The sequence below is a fragment of the Hippocampus zosterae genome, chromosome 12 (assembly GCF_025434085.1).
Source record: "Hippocampus zosterae strain Florida chromosome 12, ASM2543408v3, whole genome shotgun sequence".
NCBI lineage: Eukaryota > Metazoa > Chordata > Actinopteri > Syngnathiformes > Syngnathidae > Hippocampus > Hippocampus zosterae.
The window spans coordinates 4260615-4273742 of record NC_067462.1 but is presented as its reverse complement, the minus strand read 5'-3'; the positions used below and the strand labels follow the sequence as shown (position 1 = coordinate 4273742).

Below are 13128 nucleotides of genomic sequence, written 5' to 3'. Positions count from 1 at the left end.
ATGTATCCGTTTTTTTTTTTGGGGGGGGGGGTCTTGTATTGGAAATAAATAACCCACAAACTATTGAAAAAATACATAATGAATAATTTTTGAATCACTTTTGAAGAATTTTAACAGGGGCGTGGGGGGCACTTTTTCGTCTCATCAACAAGATAAACACCTGTGCCTACAAATCGGTCCAATGGCGGCTGTGAAAACGCACCGAAGCGTTACCTTGTCATTTCATATTCTGACAAAGCAGACCACGTAATAAGAAAGACTCAAAACAAGCTCCTGTACCCTATCATAAATATCCATACAGAAAAGTTGTATTACATGTATTTTATCGAAATAAACTCAGTTAATGGGAAACCACACAAGTACAACCTCCCCGGGCCTCCCCACTTAAAGCTTCAACAAACAAAACAACAAACTCACCGAAAAAGGCGCTTTAAATCCACATGTTTGAATCCTATGAGCAGCATCCTTGTTTTTAGTCCGAAGTCCCTGCAATCTACTCCAGCGAGGAAATGCCCATGGATGACATCCGTCGCCTTAATAGTTTTTGTAGAATTTCAAACAAACAAATATGATGCATTCAAATGCAGCGGTTGATGACGTCCACGTCCTTTACTTCCGGGTCACAGGTAAAATAAACCCACTATTTTTCAATTTTTGACCCCTGAAGCATGATCATGTTTTTTTTTACATGCACATATGTTTGGCAGTGTCCTGGTATTTTTTTTAGTGCATGTTCTTATAATACAGATGCCATGATTGTACACGGGTGTCTTCCTAAAAGAAATGGTCAGAGGCGTTCTGGTATAATCGTATTTTAAATAAAATCCTGTTCTGAATCGGCAAAATTGAAGACGTAATTCGAATTATTATTGTAGTTTTCCAGTTTCAAACTTACAACTATAATGCGAGCGACTATTTTTTCTGGAATCTTTGCATCAGTAAGAAACTGCGTGACTGCAGTCAATAATAAAGCCGTTTCCAATTTTCGATTGTCTTTTTGAGCTTTGAACGCGTCATTTGACATTTCAATTTCTGCACCATTGTTGTGGTTGTTTTTAAGTTCTTGTTAACATTAACAGACGCACCCAGTGGGTGTTAATCTAGAAACAATGTCTAAACGTAACGAAATGTAAAAGGACAGTTTGACGTCAAGTTGGATCACATTTTGTCCACGTTCAAATCTGTATTATGCTTAAAAATGAGTCGGCTACAAAATACAGTGCACCCTTAGAAATTGGTAAAATGTGATTCTTATTGTCTTTTTCTGTCTTTCTTTTTAACACCGGTTATGTCACACTACTGAACGTTGTAAATAAAGGGTTCTGGTTTCCCCCTCCGCTGGCATGTTTGGTCCGAACTGGTGGGAGGGGCGAATTCTCCGTGCAGAAGAAACAAGTGGGGAGTTTTGCTGCTTCTTGTGGCTCTTTTCTGTCATGGAGTTGCTGCAGAAAAACGGTCGTCGTGCCCCGTCCCTGACGTGCTGCTTGTGTGTGCTTCTTCTGCAGCTGCAGGCGGCTTGGACTGGAGGTAAAGCACCGCGGCGAACTTCGCCCGACGTACTTTCGTTACAACGCAATGACAACACACGGCACTGTCTTGATTACGTGCATTGCACGGGCCTATTTTTCTGCGTGATAACTTGTTTTGTTGGTTGTGAAACTTAAAACATTTTTTTAAGACTCCCAAAATGTCGATGCTGTTGTTTACTTTGCAGTCAAGTTTTGGAACCATCGCAGTGTGGTTTCAAATTGCACAATTTCCTGTTAACTCGCCGTTAATCCTCTTAAAAATTCCTCTTTAGTCATCATACAAGCGTTACGACAAAAACAAGGTATTTGAAGGGCCTAACGAGATACATTTATTTACCACTGTTGGTTTAACCTTAGGCGATTTCTTCATCTGTTGAGATTACCGTGTCATAAATCAGTTATTACCTAGCATAGAGCGATAACTGCAATTTTGGGATTAATGTCGGGATCATTACCCGTTTAATCATCCGAAACTTCCGAGTTGTGGAGCTGCAGCGAACGAAAAATGACTTAAATAGCTCGCACATTAGGTTTTAATACCCTTCGAAGGATGTTTAGTTCTCATTATAATTTCCCGAACGTTGAGTCTAACTGGCAACTGCAAATGTGGGATTACCGCGGAGCAGTTAGAGAAGTTTAAATGGTTTACTAATCCGGATCCTTTTAAGAAGATTTACTCGCATCAAGAAATAAACTAATCTGTTGTTGGAATTATCGTCTTTAAGGGTATCAAACAGGGGAACAAGTGGCATCGGAGATAGACGAGACTGGGAAAGCATTCCTCGATTGGAAGCCCTTTCGATTTTGTCCTTAAAGGGCCATAAAGTTGAGTTTTTACCTTGAGAAAACACCATTGAAAGTTTCCCCCATCATGCTCTCTCCGCAGACTGTCCCGCCGATGGACGCACCTGGGTGCCCTTTAAAGACAAATGCTACCATTTTGTCCACGGAGAAGAAGACAAACTCAAAGTGTATAATTTTGAGAGTGCCAAAAGCCTCTGCCCACACTCTGGTACGTCCAAAATTGAGTATTCACAATGACTCGTTTGTCATGCTCTTTTTCCTTTTTTTTGAGGGGGGGGGGGGGTGTCAATGTCTGTTGCAGGTGTTCCTACTGTTGTGGCTAGTCAATGTATCCGTCATTTTTTTTTTTCAGAGTTGCTGTCCATCCAGAGCGCTGAGGAGAATGACTTTGTGGTTAAATATAGTCCCGAGGTGTGGAAAGGCGAAGTCAACGTGTGGCTCGGAATGTATTACGATACAAACAGTAAGTGTCATGTGACCGCAAACTTGTGGAAAGATGCGGGCTTGTTGCCAAGATCAACTTTCTGGGTTGTTACCTAAAAATGCAATTTTATTCTCGTACAGAACGGGGATGGAAGTTCAATATTTTCATATGTTTTTCCTGGTCTCATTTGTTTATTATTTTTTTGTTTTGTTTTAAAGCTCACAAGTAAAAAGCAACCCCCCCACCCAGCTCACTGTACATCCTGACACAGCTTCAGGATATCCTTTTTTTTTTCTTTCATAATGGAGGCACCATTTTTTTTTTCAGCATTTAGGAAGTGAAAGATGCGCATCAGTGATTTGTTTGAGCAGTAGTCCAGTAGCATTTGTGCTGACCCAAATCACTCTTACCAGGTGAAGGCATGATGTGGTTCGACGAAGAGCCGGTCAAGTTTACCAACTGGGAACCGGGCTCGTCCCCGTTGGACTTTGTGCCCATGGAAACGTGCGTGGCCGTGCACAGCGACACGGGCAAGTGGGAACGTGTCAGCTGCTTGGACGATCTGGAGAACGGAGTGGTCTGCGAGACGGCTCAGAGTACGGCTTCGCATCTCCTTTGTACGACACGCTGGTCCATCTCTGATGCGCTTTTCTTTTTTACACTCATCTCTCACCGTCAGGGAACGTTTATTAACTTCAGCGTTAATAAACATTGTCGTCTTTACCGGGGGGGGGGGGGGGGGGGGGGTAAAAAATGGGGGCTTCAAGACCAATCAAAGTTGTTACTCAGTTTGTCCACTGGAGGGCGCACTGACAATCACTTGGTGGGGGCTTCAAGATCGCATGCATTGATTTTCCTCAAAGTTGTTACTCACTTTGTCCGCTGGAGGGCGCACTGACAACCACTTGGCTCCAAGATTCCATACTTCAGCCGCCTCCATATAAAATGCTGCTGCCACCTTTGCACCGTGAAGAAGAAGAATGCACTTCTGTGAAAATGAGTCCCCTCTATAGAAATATTTCTCCTTTTATGTGCAAGTTGCGCCTCTGGAAATGGGAGGGGAAAAAAACAAAACTGTTTAGTGGCAAGCTAAAGAGGATGACTGTACATACCATCATGACCTTCGACCCCAAAGAACCAAACTAAGCACACTTCATTCCGTACATGCTTATCGATCATGGCACAATCTCCCTTCAATTCAGATTTCTTGCTCCGATATGGAACAGTAACGTCTTGTACCATTTCTGTTTTTGACTGTTAACTCCCTGAACCATCTTGACACTCACGGTTGACCTTTGTTTTATTTTTTTTTTCAGAAGCAGATCAAGCCAAAAAAAGTAAGCTTCTTCCCCCCCCCCACCCCACTGCACACACACATTTTAAGGACTATTTGTATTGAGTGATCACATACCTGTGTTGTCGATCGCCCCCCCCCCCCCTCCCCCAACAGAACCCAGCGGACTGCTGTCTGGCCTAGTCATTCTCTCCATAATCGCCATCGTGGCCGTCTCCGTTGTGCTGTGGTTCCTGCACCAGCGGCGGCATCCGGGCTCCTCGGTCGTCACGGGGTTCGAGTACCACCCGCCGTTCAGAGCGCCCGACGGCGACCGCTCCTGCCTGGTGGAGGCTGAGGAGTTAGACGGCGGGCCGTAGAGGGACGTTCCCTTTCCGTCCAATACGCCGCCGCGCAAACGGGACAGTGCCAAATGTTTTTGACTCGGAATGTAAGAGCTCCCAATTTGCAAGTACAGTAGTAGCTACACTAACAAGCATTCATTAGACAGTACATCGGAGTGGCATTTGATTAGTCATCAGACAGGAACAAATCTCTGAAATCACTTTACAGGGTCTGGGAGGAAAAATATTATAAGCATGCGTGTTAATGCTATGGAGCTTTGTTTTTGTTTTTCATAACCGCTTCAGTGTTTGTACTTGTTTTGAGAACTGCATTGGGGGTTTACGGCATCGGTTCCCTGACCCTGAAATAGGACACCCTCTGTTCCCGCATTGAAAAAGGTTTCGGTTACAAAATATGCGTCTTTTGAGCTGTGACAAAATGATCATCTTTCTTTTCCATTTGTTGAGAGCGATCTTGGTTTCATTTCTTAATAATCGACCGCTTTTGAAAAGTGCGAAGGTTGCCAATGAGGCGCACAAAGGAGAAAAGGCCAAAGCAACAACAAGGGCAATTTTTGTATTGTTCCAGTGACTCCCTGAACAGTTTCGACTCAGCCCCCCCCCCTTTTTTTTCCCGAATTCAAGCCAACCCAGTGTTACTAAATGCTTGGCATCACCCAATGGCTGCTTTTTTTTTTTTTTTGCACAGCAATCAAACGCTGATCTTGTTTGTGTTCTTGAATCAGTCGATCGAAAGTGAATTTTGTGCAATGAAAAAGTTGGCCCTTGTTATTCAAAATGTTTTGGACCCCGCCCCCCACACCCCCATTTCAGCATAGATATGATCAAAATGTGCTGTGTGATCAGAATATTTCATAATGAGGAAAGCGCTTCCATATGATGCTTTTGTGCAATTTATTTGGACATGCATCCAAGCACAATCTGAGCCCTGCTCCTCCATCATAAAAAAAAAATGGTTAAAATGACTTGTTAGTGCATTTGTGGTGATCACCGTTGTGTCCACTGCCAACATCGACGTGATGATTTGTTGAGAGAGCAAACGAGCGTTTTCTTTGGGGCGTAACATGTATTGCCATTTGGCATGCAGTGATCCCTCGCTATTTTGCGCTTTGTTTATCGCAGCGTCGCAGATTTTTTCAAACATATTCATAAAAAAAAATCAACACGTAGTACAGTACTGTATATGTTGCTTGTTGTGACTCGCTGTTGTTTTGCAGCTTCTCGCGGATCGTTTGTGGACTTAAAAAAAAATTACCTGTATATGTTAATTGGTCGCTACTTCGCGGATTTCCGTTTATCGCGGTTGATTTTGCCCCCCTCCGCCCATTCAACGCGATAAACGAGGGATTACTGTACTCGCAGTTTCTCAGCTGCGCTTGTGTCGATTTCTTGAAAAAGGCTCACTCGGCAAAAGTGATTGCTGCACTCTGGCGCCTCATTTTGTTTACAAAAGCCCCCCTCACCCCTAATGAGCTATTCGCCTTTATTTGTAAATAACTCATTTAAAACACCAAGTGTGCTTCCGTGATGGAGCTCCAACACCCCACCCCCTGCTATTTGGCGCCCTCTTGTGCACGAGGCCGTCACCTATCAATCATTGATGGCAAACAATGCTGTCGTACAAGGGCGTGCAGAGGGAGGGGGCAACGGGGACACACAGACGAGGAATCAATTTGAGAAAATTTCCATCCAGGTTAAGGCTTTAAATTGAGAGTTTTAAACGCGTTAGGGTTTCAAATTAGGGCCAGGGTCTCAAATTAGGATTCGATTTTCAAAGTTTTTTCAAACTCAAGTTAGATTTTCTAATTGGGGTTTGAGAATAGGGGTCCTGTTGCAAAGAATTACGGTTCGGGTTTCACACGAGCAATGAGAAGTGTTTTGGGCCACGTTGCACAACTCAAATCAGATGACTGATAAGAGCTCTTCGACTTTATGGCCCGTTTGGACTTTGCGCCGACAAACCTGAGTCGAAGAGCGAGTGAGCACCAACTCGCAGCGGGTCTGTTTGGAGGATGTGGCGGCTCGCCGGTCATCTCCAGCATCGCGCAGATGAGGTGAGCTGCTGCGCCTTCTCCGCCTCCCTGTGGGACTTTCCCTCCAGAGCTTTAATCAGGTGGAGTCAGCCATTTTGCAATTCACCCCCCCCCCTCCCCGACAAGCTTGTCCTCCTTGATTTGCTGAAAAATTAGCTCATTCACAGGTCAGTTTTTGTGCACTTTCTGACGCACCCTAAGATGCCACAAGATGGCATCATAGCCCGTATAATAGAAAAGTAGTGTTTTGGTGCCATCTAGTGCACTTTTAAAACTTTTCAAAATGTTGCGTAAAATGACTCACACATTTTTTTGATGTTCGATGAGCGTAAAAGGAACGGATGCTTTGCCGAAAAAGATCTCGACTAGGTGACGTGGTGCCGCGCATACACAGTAGTCGTGAATGAAGTACCGCCTCTTCAAGTGAAAATGCTTTGGAGACAATCAGATTGGGGCGACATCTCATCCAGTTGAAAACAAGTGACTCACGTTGGAATGATGTTCCAGACGTTCCCTTCGGCGCAGATGCTGCGCGGTGAGCGAGGTGGCTTGCTGCTTCTCACCCTGCGGCCACACGCTGGCGACCGGCTGCACTGTGGGCCAAGTCCGGCTGTGGGACGTGGACGGCGCCTTGCTGCACGCCGAGAAGGACGCTCACGACCTCGGCGTCACCTGCTGGACCTTCGCACCGCACTTAACTGAGTGTGGACTGCCAGACAGGCGTGCTCCCCACAAAATCACCGAGCGAGGCGATCTGAGGCGCGACACGTTTGTGCTGTCCTCCACAGACGGCGGCCGTGTGACGCTCCGACTGGCCTCCTGCGGACAAGACAGCCGCATGAAGATATGGACGGTGTCCCATTGTCAAGGACAGCGTAAGGCCACAAATACAACAGAATGGCCCCAGATAACCCCCACATCTGACGTGGAACTGAAATACTAAAACTTGAATGCGCTGATGTCATTGTGTGTTTGCGCCGTGAGAAACTTTATTTTATTTATTTATTTATTTTTTTGTGGGCATTGTTCACGAGGCTGCTGGAACAGCTGCGACTTATGAACAAAGACTTTGCTCATGGCCCACTGCCAATGGAACAAATACACTCTAACGTGTGTGTGTGTGTGTGTGTTTTTCCGGCCCTCAGCATGTGTTGTGAAGCTCCTCCACACACTCTCCAGTCAGTCTGCCCCAGTTCTGTGCTACGCCTTCTCCTCTGATGGCCAACTTGTTGTTTCCGGATGAGTGAGAAACACACACACACACACACACACACACACACACACACACACACACACACACGCACACGCACACGCACACGCACACGCACACGCACACACACACACACAAAGAGGAAGTAAAAATAAACAACTCAGATCATGTGGTTGCACAAGTGTGCCCACCTACTTTAGAACTGGGGGTCACGTTCGCACTTTTTTGACATGGCAATTCCCCGATTGCGCCACAAGAGGGCGCCGTTTTGTTGTGTTGATCCTGTCTTCCATCAGCTCCTCCGCACAATGTTGAGAAATACACAAGCCTGAGTCGTAATTCTTGCGTATTAATTATCATTGTTCCCTTTCCGTTGCATAATGTCTGTTTAAAAAAAATCCTCGACAGCTCAGAGGACAAGTGTTGCAGTTTATGAGGTGGTGAGTAGCATCCAAGTGTGTTGACTTGACGCTTGCGGCTGTTTTTTTTTTGAAAGACTAAACAAATTCTTATCCACCCACAGGGGCCAGGAACACTACTGCAAACTTTAAAACAGCACGCTAGGTAAAAAAACAAACAAAAAAAACACCGCTGCTGCATCTTCCCTCTCCGCTGCAGCACACAGACCTTTCATATCAAAATACACTTAATTTTTAATTTTCTTCTTGCGGCGAAGCACCAGCGTGCTCCATCGCTGAAGCGTATCGGCCAGCTGAGTCCTTTCAAGTACTTCTCGGGATTAAGATGTGAAAGTGGATTTTTTTTTTTTTTCACTTACCCATCCATCCTGCAGGTACGTGACTGCAGTGGCTCGGTCTCCCAGCATGCCCTGCGTCATGGCCACTGGCTCCATGGACCGAACCGTCAACGTGTGGATGCTACGAGATGGACACGGCGCAACTGGAAAACAACAGTACGTGTGGATCATATTATTTTGTGTTATTTGTTATTTTATTATTGACATAAATGTGTTTTAGGATTATTATCCCAACCTCCAAGGCACATGCATACCTTAAATTCTGTATGATCTGCAACAGGTGAATTGCATCTTCTGCCTGTCACTAACTATAGGTTGCCGACAAGATAGATGACACAAAGCTTTTCTGTTGTAAATTAATTTTTAAAAAAGGGAGGGGGGGCATGTGGATGTGATTTGAATGTTTTACAGCTAAGATTCTGTGTGTCAGACTGCAGCGGTGTGACGCGTGCATGTGATGTTTTATGGTGCAAACCTTTTAGATCATGTTCTATTTTCCAAGCTGGCGCAACGGAAAACGCTTGCGAATCCTAAAGCGGCTTTAATGTCCATTTTCCGTCAGATTCAAAGAATATTCCACTTGCTTGTGTCAATGTGGTTCTTATTTCAAAGTGATAAATGTATTCTCCTTTTTTTCTGTCTGCAGGAGCAGACTGCGTGCCAGGGTCAATACACTCGGCATTATTATAACTGCATATACTTTATTATGCTCATGTTGCATGCCCACAATGCAATGGTGAGCTTCAGATTTTCCAGGGATTGCTCAATGATGATTGTTAGCCTTGTGTGGTGGAATCACAACCCCCCCCCCCCACAAAAAAAAAATTAAAAATAATAATTGGCTGCCACTTAAAGTCACCTGCGGTAGGCTTCATTTTTCCCGTAATCCAAATGAAGATGAGTCAATTGACTCAATATGTGCACCTAATGTTGTGTCCTGCGACACACACACGCGGTGACGTCAGTTTCGTCTGCATCTGTTCGAGTGATTTTTCAATGAAAAAAGTCTGAGGTTTGCTGCTGGCACTGCGAGTCCATGACTCAGATTTGCAGACTCGAAGACGCCATCATTGGGGCCAGGAGAGCTTGGGTGCTCCCGGTGGTGGCGACTTGTTGTCGGCACTTCCTGTGCTTCTTTAATCATAATGATATGTAGAATGCAAAGGAATTTAAGAGTTTGAGTTACATGGAGTTAGTGGGCACTGAAGCTTATTTATGGGTTAGCGACCAGTTACTAGCTAGCACTCGGAGAAAACAGCTTGCCATTATTCCACACTTCCTGACCACTTACTCAACAGTTCAAGACACAGTGGTTATGTTAAAACAAAATGGCCACGTTAACTTACCATGAAATGGGCACCGCAAACATTCCTGATGATGTCCACGATCAAGTCTGGGCTTGGTTTAATAACTTGCAGTCACAGGTTCCAAAAATGGAGTGTTTCCTCTTATGTACAAACAACATCACGAACATGCTGCAATTTCTTGAGAATATTCAAAAAGTATGACAACTCCCCGCCCAAAAAAATAAAAAAATCGTCTCTCGTCAATTTGAGACAATGATTTGCGCGGTCTTTGATGACGTCACGGAAACTGGACTGCTAATGCTACATTCAAGGAAAAGGGGAAATCGGAATTTTCTGACGTCAAAGAAAAATGGCGAAATGAACGAATCCCTTTATTTATGTAAATAAAATATATTATGAAAAAGGTTTGCTGGGGTATAAAATGCGTTCCGATTAATCAACGTTGGCAAATTATAACTCTGGTGTCAGGCCTTGGAGATGGGAATCAGTGAGTGGGAGAGCGAGACGCACAGTCACCTTTTTAAGCCAGGCCGCAATATGATTGCTGACTACTAGGTCGTTCAAGGTGTCAGTTGGATTTACCGGTCGCCAGGACAACCATTCCCCGTCATCACAGGACAACACTACATCTTGACTTCATGTCTGCATAGGGGACTTGTTTTTTTTTTAATGCGCTGCTGCTAACAGGCTGATATAGCATCTGTAAAGCGTAAGGCGCGGGGGCACATGCATGTTTTTGGAATGCGGGAGGAAACCGGAGTACCCTGAGAAAACCCGCGCAGGCCTGGGGAGAACATGCAAACTCCACCCAAGGGAGGCCGGAGGTGGAATCGAACTCTGTACCTCTGCGCTGTGAGGTCGACGCGCTAACCACTGTACCAGCGGGCCGGAGATATTTACGAAAACAATTATTATACGGTGTCCACGAATGATGTCATTGCTGCAAAAATAAGGGCCATTATGAAGAGAAGGAAAAAAAATAAATAACCGACACGATCCGGACGTACACCGATTGCGTCCGCCGTAATCACTGGCCTACAACGGTAGTCGTAATTACAGTAAACATTGACATGGAAAATGCAGATTTCACATCCTTTTAGAAGTGGTAACAATACCTCGCGCACACGTAACAAAATAGTCTTTTGAAGTGCGACAATGCAGCACATTTTCAAAACAAACATCCTCCTATTTGTTTGATCACACCGCGTGGACCGTTGTTTGTCATCCCCTCGGGGAGGGGGGTCTTTATTTCTCTCCCATGGTTGCCATGGCAGCAAAACTCCATTCCTGTACGCGACCACAACACTGACGAAAAAAAACATGGCATCGAACGCTGGCGTTGAACATCCACGTGGAAACGGAAGGAGAGATGGTGTAAACGGCAAAATGGAGCATGCACTTCATTTCAACGTCTCGGGTAGCTGTGCAAAAATAACGATAGAAAATATATTGCTCTTACACTGAAGCCATTGGTAAATAAATTAATCTAGACAGCAACAACAAGCAAGTCGAGAAAAAAGACTTTCAACTCTGTTAATGCGGATTCAGAACATGTACAAACGTATTTAACAAAAGGCACGCGCGCATGTGCCGTGCGCGTCTCTCTTTTTTTTCTCCGGAGAACATCGAAGACAATTTGAACAACGCCGTGCCTACCGATGACAACGGTCGGGGTGAGAAAAAGTCGCGGGTGTGTTTGGTCTTTGGGGGTGAAATTTCAGGATGAAGTGAAAATGCATCAGGACCTTTACAGGCAAATTGTGTTTCAACTGCTGGAATGGAGATTGCGGGTGGGTGGTATGCACGGTGAGCAGTGAGGGAAGATGGGGCGGGGTCTGCTCCAACCTTTTGCTCTTCTTTAAAGTCGTGAAGGCAAATTCCATAGCGCCCACCCGCACGCTCTCCGTTCAAGCGGTTCACCCTAAAGTCCAACACGGCAAACTTCTGAGCAAGAGGCGAAAAGCTCGTCCAAAAGCGTGAATGCCCACTTGACTCTCATCCCTTCCATCAGTGCAAAGCGTCCATCTCGTAACAGAAGGTGGGGGGGGGCATTTGGCACGGCTCTCCCGGGACTACACGTTGGACTCGATAAACGATCGCTTTGGCTTGATGGACGTGATGTGCAGGGCTTGGCCGGGGTTGGCCAAGGACTTGGCGTCTTTGTAGCAGATGAACTTGTCAGAGTACTGGGCGGCGTGCGGCCCCCCGTTGTGTAACGGCGGCGGCCTGTGCTGCTCGCGGTAAGCGCCGCCGGCCATCTTCCCGAAACCGTCGTCGTCGTCGTCGTCGTCGTCGTCCTCGACGGAGCGGTTGATCCGGGCGCGGCCGGCCGGCTGCGGGTTCTGCTGCAGGAAGCGCGCCGTCTTGTCGGTGACGCCCATGAAGGGCCTGGGTTTGTACTCGCCGCCCTGCTGGCCGTGTTTGGACTTGACATCCGGGCCCGTCTTGCCGCCGTCCGACAGGCCGCCGCCGGACGCGCGCGCGTTCCCGCCGGGCTCGGCGTCCGAGTGCTGCGCCGAGGCGGCTTTGGAGGAAGAGGACGGCGTCTCGCCGGCGTGGGTCACGACCGTCAGAGTCACGCGGTTCCCGTAGAGCGGCTCGTCGGCGGGCGCGGCGAGCGGCCCGATGTCGATCCCCGGGCCGGGCTTCAGCGCGCTGGACATGTGTCGGCTCGGTAAAGGGCTGGAGGGAGCGAACTGGGCTTTGGCTCCGTGAGAGCTGGTCTTGACAATTTGGGCCTGCTTGGTGGGCTGCAAAAGCAAACCTTGCGGGTGGTCCCGAGGGTAGCGCTGAGGAGGAAGCCTGCCCGGGTGATGGCCGGCGTTGTTCCCCAGCGACCGGCACCGCGTGCGCTCGTCTTCCCGGTCTTCTTCCTCTTCTTCGCCGCCGCGTCTTTGGCTCCACTCCGATGGCTCCTCCCGGGCGTCATCGCGCTCCCGCTCCCAATCGTGGCCGCCGCCGGCCGCCTGCGGGGCGGCGCCGTTGCCGCCGACCGCTCCCTCCGGGCCGCCTTTGGAGGTCTGCGCCCGCTGCATCTGCTTACACTCGTCCTCCACCCGGGCCAGCAAGCGACGGATCTCGCGGTTGTTGGGACACAACTTGGCGGCGTCGTGCAGGTCGGCCAGGGCGGCGGCAAACTGTCTGGAAGGCACGTTGGTTGGAATTGCCATCAATCGCAGATTTTTTTTTTGGGAGCGGGCACGTTTTGTGTGTTATTTTGAGTGTAATTTGACTTTCCACCACTAGATGGAAGCATCGTATTTCGTTTGACTGTACGTCTGATTTACAAAGAAGAATCAAAACAGTAATTCAGCTCAGCATAGTTTGGACTGAAGATTGTTGGACGTCACAATACTCTTCAATCCCGCTTTTTATACCGACGGGAAGCGACGGCGAGCTTCATTTTAGAATCTGCGTGATGAATCG

The 13128-nt window shown here is 47.0% G+C and overlaps 3 protein-coding genes and 2 long non-coding RNA genes across 6 annotated transcripts in view; 2 read left to right on the top strand and 3 right to left on the bottom strand.

Annotated features, from left to right (window-relative positions):
• Positions 1–579, bottom strand: part of tank (TRAF family member-associated NFKB activator) — a 32969-nt gene extending 32390 nt beyond the window's left edge. The window contains exon 1 of the mRNA XM_052082705.1: positions 418–579. The gene's annotated coding sequence lies outside the window, so the exon portion shown is untranslated. The remainder of the gene's footprint in view (positions 1–417) is intronic.
• Positions 580–1345: 766 nt separating this feature from the next.
• The window catches only part of cd302 (CD302 molecule), a 128276-nt gene continuing 116493 nt past the window's right edge, over positions 1346–13128 (top strand). The window contains exons 1-6 of one of the 2 annotated variants that reach the window (XM_052082712.1): positions 1348–1527; positions 2416–2541; positions 2686–2796; positions 3171–3353; positions 4074–4094; positions 4208–5076. In XM_052082712.1, coding sequence (XP_051938672.1) covers positions 1434–1527; positions 2416–2541; positions 2686–2796; positions 3171–3353; positions 4074–4094; positions 4208–4410 — 738 coding nt within the window. In that variant the 5' untranslated portion in view covers positions 1348–1433 and the 3' untranslated portion in view covers positions 4411–5076. Of the gene's footprint in view, positions 1528–2415; positions 2542–2685; positions 2797–3170; positions 3354–4073; positions 4095–4207; positions 5077–13128 lie in introns of those variants that run through there. The other variant, XM_052082713.1, reaches the window with a different exon arrangement.
• LOC127611920 (uncharacterized) lies at positions 3175–4200 on the bottom strand. Its single transcript, XR_007965507.1, has 2 exons — positions 3632–4200; positions 3175–3475 (listed from the first exon to the last, which is right to left on the bottom strand). It is a non-coding gene; the product is annotated as an uncharacterized LOC127611920 (long non-coding RNA).
• Positions 8057–8544, top strand: LOC127611921 (uncharacterized). Its single transcript, XR_007965508.1, has 3 exons — positions 8057–8078; positions 8162–8202; positions 8432–8544. It is a non-coding gene; the product is annotated as an uncharacterized LOC127611921 (long non-coding RNA).
• The window catches only part of tanc1b (tetratricopeptide repeat, ankyrin repeat and coiled-coil containing 1b), a 68874-nt gene continuing 67415 nt past the window's right edge, over positions 11670–13128 (bottom strand). The window contains exon 26 of the mRNA XM_052082721.1: positions 11670–12843. Within this exon, the coding sequence (XP_051938681.1) occupies positions 11775–12843 (1069 nt within the window). The 3' untranslated portion in view covers positions 11670–11774. The remainder of the gene's footprint in view (positions 12844–13128) is intronic.